General features: G+C 45.8%; 1 protein-coding gene across 1 annotated transcript in view; it reads right to left on the minus strand.

The window, feature by feature from the left end:
- Positions 1–8,164: 8,164 nt before the first annotated feature.
- LOC143296738 (cell division control protein 42 homolog) overlaps positions 8,165–16,300 on the minus strand; it is a 34,365-nt gene continuing 26,229 nt past the window's right edge. The window contains exons 2-4 of the mRNA XM_076608801.1: positions 15,504–15,562; positions 13,649–13,813; positions 8,165–11,030 (exon numbers count right to left, since the gene is read on the minus strand). Of these exons, the coding sequence (XP_076464916.1) occupies positions 10,788–11,030; positions 13,649–13,813; positions 15,504–15,562 (467 nt within the window). The 3' untranslated portion in view covers positions 8,165–10,787. The remainder of the gene's footprint in view (positions 11,031–13,648; positions 13,814–15,503; positions 15,563–16,300) is intronic.

A 16,300-nucleotide genomic window follows, 5' to 3' on the forward strand; every position in this document is an offset into this window, starting at 1 on the left:
TAAGTATTTCTTACCTTTCAGTGTTTTGATTACTCTATTGCTTAAAAAATGTTTTAAATAATTAAACATGCAACCTGACAAACCAATGTGTGTGTGTGTGTGTGTTAGTGTGTGTGTGCGCGCGCGCTGATGCATGAGCCGAACGTGCGGCGTCGTTTGAAACTAACACTGACAAAAGCCGGCAGTCATAATTATGAGCCCGTCGGACCACCGGCGGCCGCAAAAGGAGAGTAAACTGCAGCGGCTCACCTAGTGATGTTCTGATAACCTCACCATACGCTCAACACGTTCTGCTTACTTTCTTCACTATATACCCCTGTTGGCAAGAGGGGAAAAAAATGTCCATGCCTTCGTCATACTGTAGGGACAGACAGAGTGGGCGTTTAGTGTCAATCGTTTTCTCTCAGATCTCGCCATCGTTTCACCGGACTCGCCCCCTTGAATTGTCTTTTTACACGAACGTTATATGACAGCTTGGCCCGTCCACTTTTTTACGAAGAGTGCAGCACGGAGAGAAAATGAGGGCCGACATCGCTATTTTTACCCAGAATGACGCGCCCATGATGCCTGTGACATTTATCAGAACACGACCTGTTTAGGTTAATGGTAACGTTTAAGGGCATAAACACATTGATTCTCAGGCGGCCGTGATTATATTTTGTTGCGATTCGACAGTGCATGCTCAATCTGTTTGTTCGTATTTTCATGTTGCAGCCGGACTCTCACATGGCGATTGACTTCTTATTTTATCTTCTTCTTTTTCACCTTTTATTTTTATGCTTTTATTTATTCGCTTATTTTTTAGTGCTTTTGTTATTGCCGGACTTAAATGTTGTTGCCATTTGTAAATGATGTGTATGAAACTTGTCAGTGTTTCTCCAGTCACGTTTTGTTTTGTTTTGTTTTGTTTTTTTGTTTGTTCGTTTTTTGTCATCTGCACCGTTTCAGTGGCATTACTCCCACGTCGCTCATTTAGATTCCCCGATACACGGCCACACCCGGGTTCGTCTGTCGCAGTTCCAGCGTCGGCAGTCCACAGGGAACCATCGATGTTAGGTCGCCAGGAGGCCACTGGCACACCAGAGGAGACCCTGCACTGCTGCTGAGTCACTTCGGTGGTGTTCAGTGGTGCCTATTCTGTTTTAACGTACTTAAGACACCACCCACTAAGCCCCCCACTAACGACAATAATGGCTTAGTCGCGGAGCCAGACTGAGTGAGCGTCCCTCCCAGAGTGGAGACCACCACCACGTCCCTCAAACAACAGCCCCCCATGAATCTGACGACATTGACAGGACTCACCCCAAGCACGGAAGTGTAGGGGTATCGAAACTGAGGTCACCATGAGAGCAGGGCATGAAAGGCCACAGACTTTGAGACAATTTTGTTTATATTGATGACAATGAAGGAGGAGGAGGATGACGATGTTGCTATGGAGGTCCATTTTGGTTTCGGACTGCGTGACAAGGCTGTACTCTACGCTTCCTGTCATAATGATATCCCGGCGTTAACCAGGCCCGGAGAGATACAGACACTTGCAGTGTTGGTCAGGTAATTGGAGCACTGACACACCCAAAGACGCATCCTTGAAGTGGATGACACTCGACTGTGTGGTCCCAGTCTCCCCATTTAAGCCCACAGCACACTCAACTCTGGGTAGGAGCCGGCCACGGGCCGAAAAACCCACCTCCACTGTGATTCGAAGCCGCGTCCTCCCAGCCGTCAGTCCGCGACGCTAGCCACTCCGCCACGGCGGCTGGTTCCAGTCACGTTTGTTGTTGAAAATCGACAGGCCTGCCTATCTCTCTCTCTCTCTCTTTTCCGAGGCCTGACTCGGGATCAGCGCATTTGGTTTGAACCTTTAACCACCCTGCAGTATACCGACATAGAAAACTCGATCGTCAGAAACCTCGACAGCCAACATGCAGGTCACGTCCTTGTTGCTACAATGTCATGCTGCCATTAGCTTCACATGGCTTCTGCATAATTTATTTACGCCAGTGCGGGAAATTGAGTCATATTCTTGCGACACGCCACGTTTGTGAGTTGCACTGCTGTCTGCTTCCCTTGGTCTCGCTTCTTGAGCACCGGCAATGTCGGAACAGGAATTAAGATATAGGTTGTGGCTTATGTCTGTCAGCTAGTCACTTACAAATACAGAGCAATAGCTCTTTAAAGCTAATTGCTTTGACACGTGTATATATCATCAGCGAGAAGAAGAGAGAGAGGGAAGGAGGGAGAGAGAGAGTGCCGCGGTACATATTAGGGTCATCGCGAACGGTCCAGTCGACTGAAGCGACCAGCTCAACGTGTGTACCGTAAAGATAATGTCGTATGACAGTCAAACGTAGTTCTTTTGTTTTTGAAGGCTTTATCCGATTGGTTGCACCAGGGAAAGTTCGTCTGCTCATTCTTTTCAACGTTTTGTCGACGTTTGAAATAGCAAGGGTGCCTGAGGGTAAATACGAACGGGCAAGTGTAATTGCGAACGATGGGTTTGGGTACATGTAGACAATTAAAACAGAAGCAGGTATTTAACTCATTAGACAAAACGTATTATTCGAACACCGCTTCAGACTGTTGTATTGTTGGTTTCGATCACACATGCACACAAACAGACGTTTGAACACACACACCATACATCGCACACACACTCTTTTGAGAGTGCTCAGTAACTGTACAGCACCGGGGGGGGGGGGGGGGGGGGGGGGGGGGGGTGAATGTGGTCAATTGCTCACGGGCTGTCCCATGTGCAAGAGTATAATGTTACTATCATTATTCTTATGTTTATCATCATTATCATTATTACTACTTGATGACTTTGAGATCAGTCGGAGATGTGTATTGTATTGTATTGTATTGTATTGTATTGTATTACCTTTTGTTGTTGTCCTTACAGTCAGTTATTCTGTGTGAAAATTCAAGCTGGAGTAGCGGGGTAGTGGAGCGTAACAACCTATCGGCTGACGCCATTAAGGCCCAGCTGTGGATCAGGGCTGGGGTCTTTGTTCCATGAAGGTTACGGTACGTTGTTCGCGGGGGGCGGGGAGGGGGGAGTCCTGTTTGTCTGTCTGGCTTCGGGATGTGAGGGGTGTGTGTGGGGAGGGGCGGGGGGTGGGGGGGGGGGGTGAAGGAGGATCCGTGGACCCAGGCCCTCAACAAGTTGACGCTAATTAAGGACGCCTATGTGTCGTTAAACTCCACTCCACAGCGGGGTGAGTGGGAATGGGGGGTGGAGGGGGGAGTCAATGGAGGGGGTGGGGGACATTGCCAGTCACAATACTTGTCCCACTGGCACCGTCTACAGGCTTGGACACACAACCGACAGAGATCTGGAGGAATCTGGTGGACAGCTCTCCTGTGTGGTGCCCCGCTGACTCTTCAGAGCTGGGGGTGAAGAAGAAGGAGATCAAGAAGAAAGGGGGTAGGCTAGATCTGGGAAACCAACACCCCTACGTTCTTGTCTGGCAGTCACAAGTACGGGAATCAGCCCCGCCATTACATCAGTCTCCCCAGCAGGGCAGAAGATAGCTGGAAAAGGTTGGAGGATAGGTTGACAGTGTGTGTGTGTGTGTGTGTGTGTGTGTGTGTGTGTACGTGCGAGAGACAGAGAGGTGGACGGTCAGCGGAATCAAAGGTAAATATTAGAAATGAATAGAAGTACAATTACAGAAAACTTACTCAGTGAACTTCGTAAAAGAGAAGTCGTTAATTTAACGAGACAAACAAACAAACAAAAAAGTGAACAAGCCTGCGAAGCAGTAATCTATGACGATAGAAAGCGAGTGAAAATACACGAAGTAACACTGAATAGAGAAGAGGATTTTCCGAGTGCAGTCAGTAGCCTAAGGCAGGCCCAGGACAGCCGAGAAGTTACTGGCGTCCATAGTATTCCCACGGGAGGGAAGCAAAAATATAACAAAGTCCCGCCTGTGTCCGATTCACGGCGGACAGTTTGCCAGCAAATACAGCCACTGGTTGCCGACAAACTTGCAGTTTCGGGCCCGCACAGTTTTCATGGCAAACTTTTCACAAGAGGCAAGTCAGGGCATTGTGAATTATGCCTGTCGGTAAAACATTCTGGCAAGAATTCGTCAGTTTGGAAGCATAGTTTTACAGACACACACACACACACACACACACACACACGCCCTCTCTGTGCTCCATAAAACTATAGATCACCAGGCATGGCATTCCTCGTTTTGTTTTTTCAACCATTTGAAATGGTTCATTCAGGTTGGCCTCCCAGTGCTGTACACAACAATTTTATTTGTAGATTTCAGCGCTGTTTGGTCAGTGTGTGTGTGTGCGCGCGCGCGCACATGTGCGTGTATGGTTAATAGTTTATTGAACTGAGTATTCTGTCTTCCACAGTTTTGGTCATTTTGATTTGCTGCATCTTTTTTTTTTATTCATTCATTGTGTGTGTGTTTGAGAAAGAGAGAGAGAGACAGACAGACAGACAGACCGACAGAGAAATTGAGACAGGACTGAGACAAACACAGAGACAGACACACACACACACACACACACAGATATATACAGAAACAGAGAAATAGACACAAAGAAAGAGACAGAAAGCGAGAGAAAGACAGGGAAAGAGAGGGAATGAATGAATGAATTTGTCACAACAGGTTCCTCTGTGTGAAATTTGGGCTCTCTCTCTCTGTGCATGTTATGTGTTTTTGTAATCGAAAGTCAATTTCTTTTTTTTTAACAGATGCTGGTTTGGGACAACCCTTTATTTTGATTCTTTTACATGCGCTAAATCTATGCCAGTTGTTGCAGATGTGAGTGTATGGTTCTTGTGTCAATCTATATGACTGACTGTGAAAGATCTCAACGACTCAAGTCTTTAAATCCATAATAAAGGGTCTTAAAATAATGTTGGGATAATCTCTCTCTCTCTCTCTGTCTGTCTCTCTCTGTGACTGATATGTAATAATACAGTAGAAAAATTTTATTTTCATAATCAGTCACAACATCAGCAAGCACACATCCACATCTACGCTCCATATACATGCGACATATACACGACTGTTCACTCACATTAAAGTACATAATGAACATACTCATTTACTCCATCTCCTTCTCGACATATATCTCTCAGTTTTTATCTCTCTCTTTCATTTACAGACGCATACACACACACACACACACGTGCACGTGCGCACGCACGCGCGCACACACACACACACACACACACGTTACCATCTACTTCCCCTCCCCCTAAACGCACACACATTAACATAAAAAGCAGCAAGAAATAAGATAATCAAATCTTCAAATCTCTCTCTCACCCATTTACAGATTCTCTCTCTCTCTCTCTCTCTCACATCCACCCACACCCCTCCCGCTCCCTCAACCAAACAGTGACATTATCATAAAATAGCAGGAAGAAACAAGATAACCAATTAACCAAAACTGGATATATATATATATCGCTTCAGCATGGAATACGTCAGCATGATCATCACAAAATATAGTCGTTTAACACAGTCCAGTGAATACCAAGCTCCCCTTCTTCAATGATTAGGTCATAACAGCAAACAAACAGTCAGAATAAACAGACATGAATAAATGTCAGCACCGAATTCATTCCAACAAAACCCAACAGTAAATACAAAGCGTTCTTTTCTTGTATGTTCAAAACTGAAAACATCACCAGCAGATTTGGGACAGCAAATTATCCGGCTGATAATGTCCTTTATCATCAGCCGGGTTGCGGTGGAGTGGGGTGAGGATCAACTTGATTTAGAACATTAGTAATAATCAATGAAATTATAATCAGTGAAGAAATTGCTTTTCCTCACAAGATGTCCGGATTTTATCTACATAATGAAACTTCATATTTCACAATTTCTGCTCACCTGGCTAAAAAACGCCAAAACAAAACCAATTCTTTTCTTAAAAGAAATAATTTGTTTAAACTAAAGCTGTGTCAACCATTCATTATAAATAGTTTTGAATGTTTTTTTTTTAATTGTAATATTTCACGGGGTACCTGGACTTGTGTTCTGTTAAGGTATTAAAGACTCTTTTTTTTTTCTTTTTTTTTGCTGTAAATACACTGCATGCATACTTGCAATCTTCCAGTCAGGTCAGGTCATTAGATCTGCTACTGGTAACCTGAAATCCAGTACAACCTGGTCAGGGTCGGATTGCCGGCGACTAAACCAGCACTCCCACCGCTCCCTTCCGGGACTGGTGAGGCAGGGTGGCTAGACACCTTTATGGAATTAAAAACGAGATCCATAAAAGGGCATCGGCTCAGGAGAGCCACCGACGGCCATCTAGCTCCACCCTGCTGTGTGCATGCCACACGCAGTTGGTCCCCGGGGTGTGTCTACCCATGCATGCGAAGTCTGGATCCGGCAGAATCTGCGGAAGAAACCTATCGGTTCAACGGAGAGGAAGGCGGTTACAGCAACGCAATCTGGAGGTGGATTTCTCACCAACTGCCTGGGTGTGGTCTTCCCTTCCTACAGTTGGCAACTCATATGCTATTCGTCATCACCCAGTTTTCTTCCTACAGTGCAAAGGCAGCCATGCACACTGTTGTTGAAAGTCTGTAAAAACAAAACAACAACTACGTTCTATGGGTTGTGAGGATAAGTCTGATAAGGAGTGAAAATGTTTCTGACCATAGATCAATCTCCAGGGACTGTGATTTGTCAGTTTTACACTCAAGGCAGTCATCCTTCGTTTCATCATAGTAACCCCCCCCCCACCCCAACATTAACATGGACCATAAGATCATCAGCATTATCTGTGTGTTTTGTCGTCTGTGTCATTGTAAACACACATGAAGAAGGATTAAGGCACTGGCAGGTCTGTATGTAATAAGTTGAATGTAAAAAAAAAAAAAAAAAAAAAAAACACTCTCTATACTTTTGTATTCCTTTCAGTTTATCGTTCAAATTTTTGTGTGTGCATTTATTCACTGACCCTAAATCTAAGCATTCCTTAAAATCTATCATTTTTGTGCATTTATTTTACTTATCCTTAACCAAAGCATTCCTTTGAGTGCATCATTTTTATATATCTATTTACTGATCCATAACCCAAGTATTCCTTTCAGTTCAACTTTTCATAACTTATGTGTTTATATATTTATTCACTTATTTCTTTATTTATTTATGTTTTACTGATTTATTTACTTTCTTCCTTTAAAAAAATCACCATGTGGTGTTGAATTACATCAGTCCATTAAACCCTTGACTGCTGTTGTTGATGATGTTCATCAGTGGAGACTGTCATCGCACGGTGATGATATTCATCAGTGAAGGCTGTCATCGCACGGTTATGATATTCATCAGTGGAGGCTGTCATCGCATGGTGGTGATCTTCATCAGTGATGATATTCATCAGTGAAGGCTGTCATCGCACGGTGATGATATTCATCAGTGGAGGCTGTCATCGCATGGTGATGATCTTCATTCAGTGAGGCTGTCATCGCATGGTGATGATCTTCATCAGTGAAGGCTGTCATCGCACGGTGATGATATTCATCAGTGAAGGCTGTCATCACACAGTGATGATATTCATCAGTGAAGGCTGTCATCGCACGGTGATGATATTCATCAGTGAAGGCTGTCATCGCACAGTGATGATATTCATCAGTGAAGGCTGTCATCGCACAGTGATGATATTCATCAGTGAAGGCTGTCATCGCACGGTGATGAAACTGAACTCAGAGGGCAGGACATCCATCACCATTTGCCTGCACCTCTGAAATTCAGAACTGTCCATTTTCCCTTTTTCAACTTGAAGATAACTACCGGTATATCACAGAATTCATATCATACCTTTGCAGACCGCAGTGATTTTATGGTCCCTGAATATGGTCCTAGAGTTTGATTCTGGCAATTTCAACTATGATGAGCATGAAAAAAAAATGAATGAAACAAAGAATCTAATCACATTCAAAACTTTCCTTAACCATATATATAAAACAGAAAAGCACAATATATAGCACTGTTAAATTTCACTGTAACTGAAATCTCCGCCAGCTGGTGTTATTACAAAACTATGTTCACAGAGGACCCCTGACTCCGTTTGCTTTGTTCTGGATCCTTGTTCTGGATAGCAAAGGCAACACACTTCAATAAACACATTGTTTATATCGTGTTATTAACCTTGTTGTTAACCTTGCACATTTGTCTTCCATGTGGATTCTGATCACAGTGCTTGGAAAACCATTACCAACATTTATATATACGAATGATCGAAATGCACACACGAATTTTACCTACACTTCTGCTGATATAAAATTGCCTTTATTTTGCTTTTTTGTATTTGTATGTGTTTGAATTTTATCTATTTATAAATTCATGTTTCTGTATATCCATTGTACAAAAAAAAAAAGAAGTAAAAAACACCAAAATAAAAAGAGAGAGATTTTGAAACGGGAATAAAAATGTGAGCGTCTTCAAGCAGCGATCAAGCAATAACAACAATACGAACACTTTCAAACTGCAATCTAAACAGAATGACCACAAGTACATGAACAAACAATATCTGTAAGCATTCAAGGAATTTCCCTGAAGGGCAGCTGACAGAAGCAAATGATACTTATCATAAGGTCAAAGGTTCCCAGGCCTTTTACCGCCATCTGGGCGGTGAATTCACATCCACTGTGAGTAGGGCTTGGCGCTACAAAGTGGAGCCCAGTTCTCTCCTCGTGCCGTTTTTAACCTTCCCCAGCCAGACTTCAGGTACCCATTCACACCTGGGTGGAGTGAGGAAAACCAGGGTAAAGTGCCTTCCCCCCAAGGACACAGCACCATGCCAAAACGGGGGTCTCGAACCCTGATCAGCGGTGGTGAACTCTGGATCACAAGGCCAACGCCTGACCCGTTCTGCCTAGGCATCTCCACTTACACATGGCTCAAACAACATCATCATCAACAACAGCAACAACAAAAGGACTTGTACAATATGTAAGTAAGGGGGCAGAAGGAAAAAGGGGGGCAGGGAGGGGAAGGGGGTGTGGAAAGGGGGGATTGGGGAGGGGAAGGGCAGTGTGGAAAGGGGGAATTGGGGAGGGGAAGGGGTGTGTGGAAAGGGGGAATTGGGGAGGGGATGGAGGGTGTGGAAAAGAAGGATTGGGGAAGGGGTGTGTGGAAAGGGGATTGGGGAGGGGAAGGGGGGTATGGAAAGGGGGGATTGGGGAGGGGATGGGGTGTGTGGAAAGGGGGATTGGGGAGGGGATGGGGTGTGTGGAAAGGAGGGATTGGGGAGGGGGAGTTACAGCCAAAGCAGTGGGCCACATTCTGGGAAAAAATATGTAAAAGATTTTCCAAAAGCAGCTCATCATGATATTGCAGGAGCATTTGTTTCATCATAAATACACACGTATCTAAAACAAAATCCATCACTGCTTGTAAAAACACATACATATTTTCAGCAACTATTCATTATAAGAAAAAAACAACCCAACAACAACAGAATATTTGACATATCTATCCTGGGTTTGATGCTTTTAAATTAAACAAACACATTCAATAAATCGACCCAAAAAGTGATGTATTCCATTGTATAAGTACGTTAAGTAGGTTTAAAGTTTATTCAAACATTCACTACACAATCGTAGTACCAAAGTCTGTTGTAATGATCTCCAATGCAGGCGTTTTCACTCCCTGAAACTTCTTCCACTGCAAGCGCAAAAAAATCATGAGATGTGATCTCTGGTTCATTTAGTGATGTGCTCTCTCTCTCTCTCTCTTTCTCTCTCATACATCATACATATATCTGAAATTTTTTTTTTTTTTTTAAATCATATTCTCTCTCTTTCTTATGCACACGCCCACACACATCCCCCACCACACACATCTAGTCACATGAAATTTCAATGCTCTTCCTCCTCCATCTTCCTGTCACAGGGCTTGTGCAGGTACCACAGGTCAACATAATGCACACAGAGTTCTGTCCCTTAGCCACGCTCTGGGGGAGGGGGGATGGGGGGGGTCGGGGGCTAGCTTGCCAAGTACTCCAAATTGGCAAGCTTCGTCACAAGAGAATCCACACAACATGTACCGAAGGCAGCTCCAGAAATTCAATGCAACAGCAAGACGCAGGACAGCCAGTCGTGTGGCCACTGGTTCAGGCAGACTGGGAAACCCTTTTTTTTTTTTTTTTTTGGTGGTGTGTTTTTTTGGTTTTTTTTGCTTTGTATTTGTTTATTATCCTGTCATCCTTTATTCCCTCTCCCTTTCCCTTTCTCTCACTTCCCCCCTTTCTCTCTCTCTCTCTCTCCATTCATTCTCCCCTCTTTGCTTCTCTCCAAAATCCACAAACATGGTCAATTAATCAAAAGTGATTTGAAGAAACAAGATTTTTTATTTAAGATTTCACACACACACACACACACACACACACACACACAAACCACTCCATCTTTCTCTGTCATTCTCTCTTTCTCCACATAAATACCCCCCGCCCCCTGACCCCAGGCATCCACCCGACACACCCACCCACCCAAAACCTCCCTAACCCCCCATCCCACACAAATGGACTCCTCCAGCCTCTTCCCCACCCCATGATCAAAAAGTAACACACCCCCACAAAAAAAAAAGTATCACTCCCTCTCTCCCCTCTCTCATTCTCTTTCTCCACACCCACACCCCCACCACACCACCTCAGCTCTTCCACCTCTCTCGTTCTCTCTTTCTCCACACATAAAACAACCCCCGTCCCCCCTGCTCTGAACCCCCAACATCCACCACACCACCCCCACTCCCTCCCAGCCCTCCCCTCACAAAATGGACTCCTCCTCCTCCCTAGGATCAAAGAATGACGCATCTTCTCCGGCACTTGCTCTTCTCGGGCCTGATGGGCTTTGGGTCCAGGACGGCCAGGATGGCCTCATCGAAGACGTCCTTGAGGCCCAGCTTGGTGAGGGCGCTGCACTCCACATAGCCGTAGGCCCCCATCCGCTTGGCGAAGCGCTCCCCGTCCTCTGGCGCCGAGGGCTTCAGGCGCCGCTTGGCCAGCTTCAGCCGCACCTGCTCGTCCTCCCGCAGGTCCACCTGGCACACAGAGACGCACAGTGAATGAATGAATGCATGATGAATGGTATGGGTACTTGTTTCACTCCCTCTTCAGTCTCAGTTTCTCAAGGAGTTGTCAGAGCGTTCAGCTGCAGTTTGAAGGAGTTGTCAGAGCGTTCAGTTTACGTTTCAAGGAGTTGTCAGAGCGTTCAGTTTACGTTTCAAGGAGTTGTCAGAGCGTTTAGTTTACGTTTTGATTGACTGATTGATTGATGTGGATACTTATACAGCGCCTATCCTCGGTCAGAGACCAAGCTCTAAGCGCTTTACAAACACAGGGTCATTTGCACCACAGGCTGCCTACCTGGGTAGAGCCGACTAACGGCTGCCACTGGGCGCTCATCATTCGTTTCCCGTGTCATTCAATCAGATTTCAGGCGCACACGCATACGCACTCAGACAGACATGTAACATTAATAACGTGTATGACCTCTTTTGTTTATTTGCCCCGCCATGTAGGCAGCCATACTCCGTTTTTGGGGGTGTGCATTCTGGGTATATTCTTGTTTCCATAACCCACCGAACGCTGACATGGATTACTGGATCTTTAACATGCGTATTTAATCTTCTGCGTGCACATACACACGAAGGGGGTTCAGGCACTAGCAGGTCTGCACATATGCTGACCTTCAGTTTCAGTTTGAAGGAGGTGTCAGAGTGTTCAGTTTCAGTTTGAAAGTGTCAGAGTGTTCAGTTTCAGTTTGAAGGAGGTGTCAGAGCGTTCAGCTTACGTTACAAGGAGGTATCAGAGCGTCCCGTTTCAGTTTCTAAACGAAGGCCCAGAAACGCTACACCACATCTATTAGCCAGACGCCTGACCAGCAGCACAGCCAAACGCGCACAGTCAGGCCTTGAGTTGCATGCATGTATATCAGTGCACCTATCAGAGTGGGCCTCTTCAACAGAATTTTGCCAGCAGACAACACTCTCGTTGCCGTGGGTTCTTTTTTTTTAGTGCGCGAAGTGCATGCTGCACACGGGGGCCCTGGTTCATCGTCTCATCCTAATGACTAGACTAGACTCTCAGTTCGCTTTTCCAGTCAAATCTGGGAGAAAGGGTGAGGGCGGGATTCGAAGCCAGAGCCTCAAGGACTCTGTACTGGCAGATGAACGGCTGCCATCTTCCATGTTCCTTCCTGCAGACAGATCAATATGTGCTTAAAAAAAAAAATAAAAAACCGAAGAAGAAGAAAAAACCAAGGCAGCAGGAGCCTGACCTTTGCGGTAAACCCAACGTGCTGACCAAATCTTGAGAGTGAACTTGCGCATACCCGCACACACACTTGAGCATGCAAATGCACACACACACACACACACACACACACACACAAACATGCAGGCACACACACACACACACACACACACACACACAAATGGATAGTAGAGAGAGAGAGAGAAACACACACACACACACACACACACACACGCACATAAACACGCGCACGCACACACACACACAGACAAACACAGAGACAAACACAGAGACAGAGACAGCGGGAGGGGAAGAGAAACATGTCATCAGTCAGTGCCAACGCCCCAGCCTGGGTGCAGACGACGTAGAAGAGGGAGAGAGAGACAGAGAGAGACAGACAGACAGACAGGGAGAGAGAGACAGAGACTGAGAGAAAGAGACAGACAGAGAGAGAGAGAGACAGACAGACAAAGAGAGAGAGAGGGGGGAGAGAGAGAGAGACAGACAGACAGAGACAGAGACAGTGAAAGAAAGAGAAATGTGTCATCATCAGCGCAAACAACCCCACCTGGGTGCCCACGACGGAGGAAGAGGGGGAGAGAGAGACAGAGACAGACACAGACAGACAGACAGACAGACAGACAGAAAGAGAAAGATAAATGTATCATCAGTCACCACCAACGCTGGGTGCCGACGATGAGGTAGGGGGGAAGAGACAGACAGAGAGACAGACAGACAGACAGAGAGAGACAGAGAGAGAGAGAGAGAGAGAGAGAGAGACAGACAGAAAGAGAAAAGACAAATGTATCATCAGTCACCACCAACGCTGGGTGCCGACGATGAGGTAGGGGGGAAGAGACAGACAGAGAGACAGACAGACAGAGAGAGACAGAGTGAGAGAGAGAGAGAGAGAGAGAGAGAGAGAGACAGACAGACAGACAGACAGACAGAGACAGACAGAAATAAAAAGATAAATGTATCATCAGTCACCGCCAACGCTGGGTGCCGACGATGAGGTAGGGGGGAAGAGACAGACAGAGAGACATACAGACACAGAGAGAGAGAGAGACGAAGTCATTATTGTCCATTCAGCCTTAAATCCCCCTAGACAAGGGCGAGTAACAATTTCATATGACGATTGTAAACAAATGAAATACTTTTGTTTCCTTTTACACACACACACACACACACACACACACACACTCACACACACTCACACACACACACAGACACTTGTGTCTTATAAACCTTACGGTTTCATGACAATAAAATCTATTCTATTCTATTCTATTCACACACACACACACACACACACACACACACACAGAGAGAGAGAGAGAGAGAGAGAGAGAGAGAGAGAGAGAGAGGAAGAGAAACATGCCATCAGTCATCACCACCAGCCCACCTGGGTGCCGACGACGAGGAAGGGGGCCTTGGGCAGGGAGTGCCTGATCTCGGGCAGCCACTTGTGCTCCAGGTTCTTCAGGGACTCCGGCATGACCACGGAGAAGGCCGTCAGGAACACGCTAGTCTCCGGGTAGGACAGCATCCGTAGGCTGGTGTACTCCTCCTGTGGATGTGTGTCGTCACCATCATCATCAGCAGCACCGTCATCAGCAAAAAGATTCTTCTTCTTCTTCTTCTTCTTCTGCGTTCGTGGGCTGCAACTCCCACGTTCACTCGTATATACGCGAGTGGGCTTTTACGTGTATGACCGTTTTTTTTAACCCGCCATGTGGGCAGCCATACTCCGCTTTCGGGGTGTGTGCATGCTGGGTATGTTCTTGTTTCCATAACCCACCGAACGCTGACATGGCCTACAGGATCTTTAACGTGCGTATTTGATCTTCTGCTTGCGTACACACACGAAGGGGGTTCAGGCACTGGCAGGTCTGCACATATGTTGACCTGGGAGATCGCAAAAATCTCCACCCTTTACCCACCAGGCGCCCTCACCGTGATTCGAACCCGGGACCCTCAGACTGAGGGTCCAACGCTTTAACCATTCGGCTATTGCGCCCGTCATCAAAAAGATTCAAAGATTCAAAGAAATTTAACCCTTTTGCCCCTTTTGGGGTGTGGAGAATACAATAACAATACATCCTCACTGAATCACAACTTCAGTCCAACGATGTCTCCGAAACACGCAAAAACGCACACGGCCCACGCAAGCACACACACACACGCGCGCTAATGATGATTTGCAACAAAACAAATCAAACTTAAACATACCGACAAAGTATGTTTTAGATGTAACAAAAGTTACACAACCTTTCCAAGTTTTATGAATTTACTTGGATTAAGTTGTGTTTTCTTCCCAGCACTGAATAAACTGCATAAACCGAACATTGACATGTGCGATTTATATTTATGTGATATCAATCTAATTCGAATTACAGTATTTTGGGGACATTCTAAAACAAAATGAAATTCATCCCCAACAGTAATAATAATAATAATGGTATTTATATAGCGCTGAATCTTGTGCAGAGACAACATTCATACGCATGCATAACCGTAAAACTAGAAACTAAAGACAAGGAAGGGCAGGCAAGGGAGGCTATTTTGGGAAGAGGTGGGTTTTAAGGCCAGACTTGAAAGAGCTGTGAGTGGAGACTTGACGAAGCGAAAGAGGAAGTTCATTCCAATCGCAACTGAGTACCCACATTACATTCCTTGCAAATTCTGTTTTCTCTGTTTTCGCCTTCTCTTCTTCCTATTTCGATCTGCAGTTTATGGTTGCTGCAACGAAACATTATCAGTCACTACTATCATCATCATCACCACCGTCATCACCACAACAATCATCACCACCACCATCATCACCACAACTATCATCACCACCACCGTCATCACCACCACCATCGCCAGTCATGAGGTTCGTAAAGGTTTTTAATTAAACTTTTAGCATGCTGCTCTTAACTGAGTTAGACATTCACTGCTGAGTCATTCGTAGTGTGTGTGTGTGTGTGTGTGTGTGTGTGTGTGTGTGTGTATGGTGACTTAAAGATGGCAAATTTGAAGGCTGCTCTTAACTGAGTTGGCCTGCCACTGTTGTGTGATTGGCAATGTGTTAGAATGTGTGTGTGTGTGTGTGTGTGTGTGTGTGTGTGTGTGTGTGTGTGTGTGTGTGTGTGTGTGTGTGAGTGAGTGCGTGCGTGCGTGCGTGCGTGCGTGCGTGTGTGTATGTGTGCGTGTGTGTGTGTGTGTGTGTGTGTGTGTTTTCCAAACAACGTTGACAGTCCACCACAGTTGCTCACCTGCCCCGCCGTGTCGAACAGTCCCAGCTGATACGGCGTGTCCCGAATGGTCACCGTCACTGAAACAAAACGAAATGATTCACACGTCGATCATGGTCAAACACCTCATTCAGGTCAATTAACAAACAAATCTTGATAGTTTGTGGACTCCTGGCGACCTTGAGCCAGTCGCATTGCTTGGTTCTAACTTTTTGACAGTTACACGTGACTAAACGCCTACGTTGACCGAACTACGCCACTGGTCAGTTCCATACTACACATAGTTAGTAGCGGGTTACGACCATACTAGGCTCTTCCGTCCGAGCAATGCAACTGGCTCCTTGTCACTGGTGGCAGTGCCGACGCTGGGACTGCGACAGACGAACTACATCTAATATAAATATGTATTATAATAAATTATGATGAATGAGCGGCGTGGGAGCTGTGCCACTGAAACAGGAAAAAAACCCTCCCTGATGGAGTCTCCCGTCGGTCCGACGGATGAGTAGGCAGGCAGGCTTATCTGTCGGTGCGTGTCCTCATATGGGAGAAGAGGCCGATTCTGGATGCGCAGCACTTCCCACAGGTGTTGCAAGGGAAAACGTCTCCAGAAGTTGAGCCCTGCTTCCTTCGCTCACGCTTCTCCTTAATGGCCAGCGTTCTCTTGTTTTCAAACGTCTTTATGCCACTAGAGCACAGCATCCTCCAGCGAGAGCGGTCAAGGGCATCAGTTTCCCACGAAGCGATGACTATGTCACAGGCTTTGAGGTTTGTCTTCAAGGTGTCCTTGAAGCGCTTGCAGGGTCTTCCAAGTTCAC

Source organism: Babylonia areolata, chromosome 21 (genome assembly GCF_041734735.1).
Source record: "Babylonia areolata isolate BAREFJ2019XMU chromosome 21, ASM4173473v1, whole genome shotgun sequence".
Lineage (NCBI taxonomy): Eukaryota > Metazoa > Mollusca > Gastropoda > Neogastropoda > Buccinidae > Babylonia > Babylonia areolata.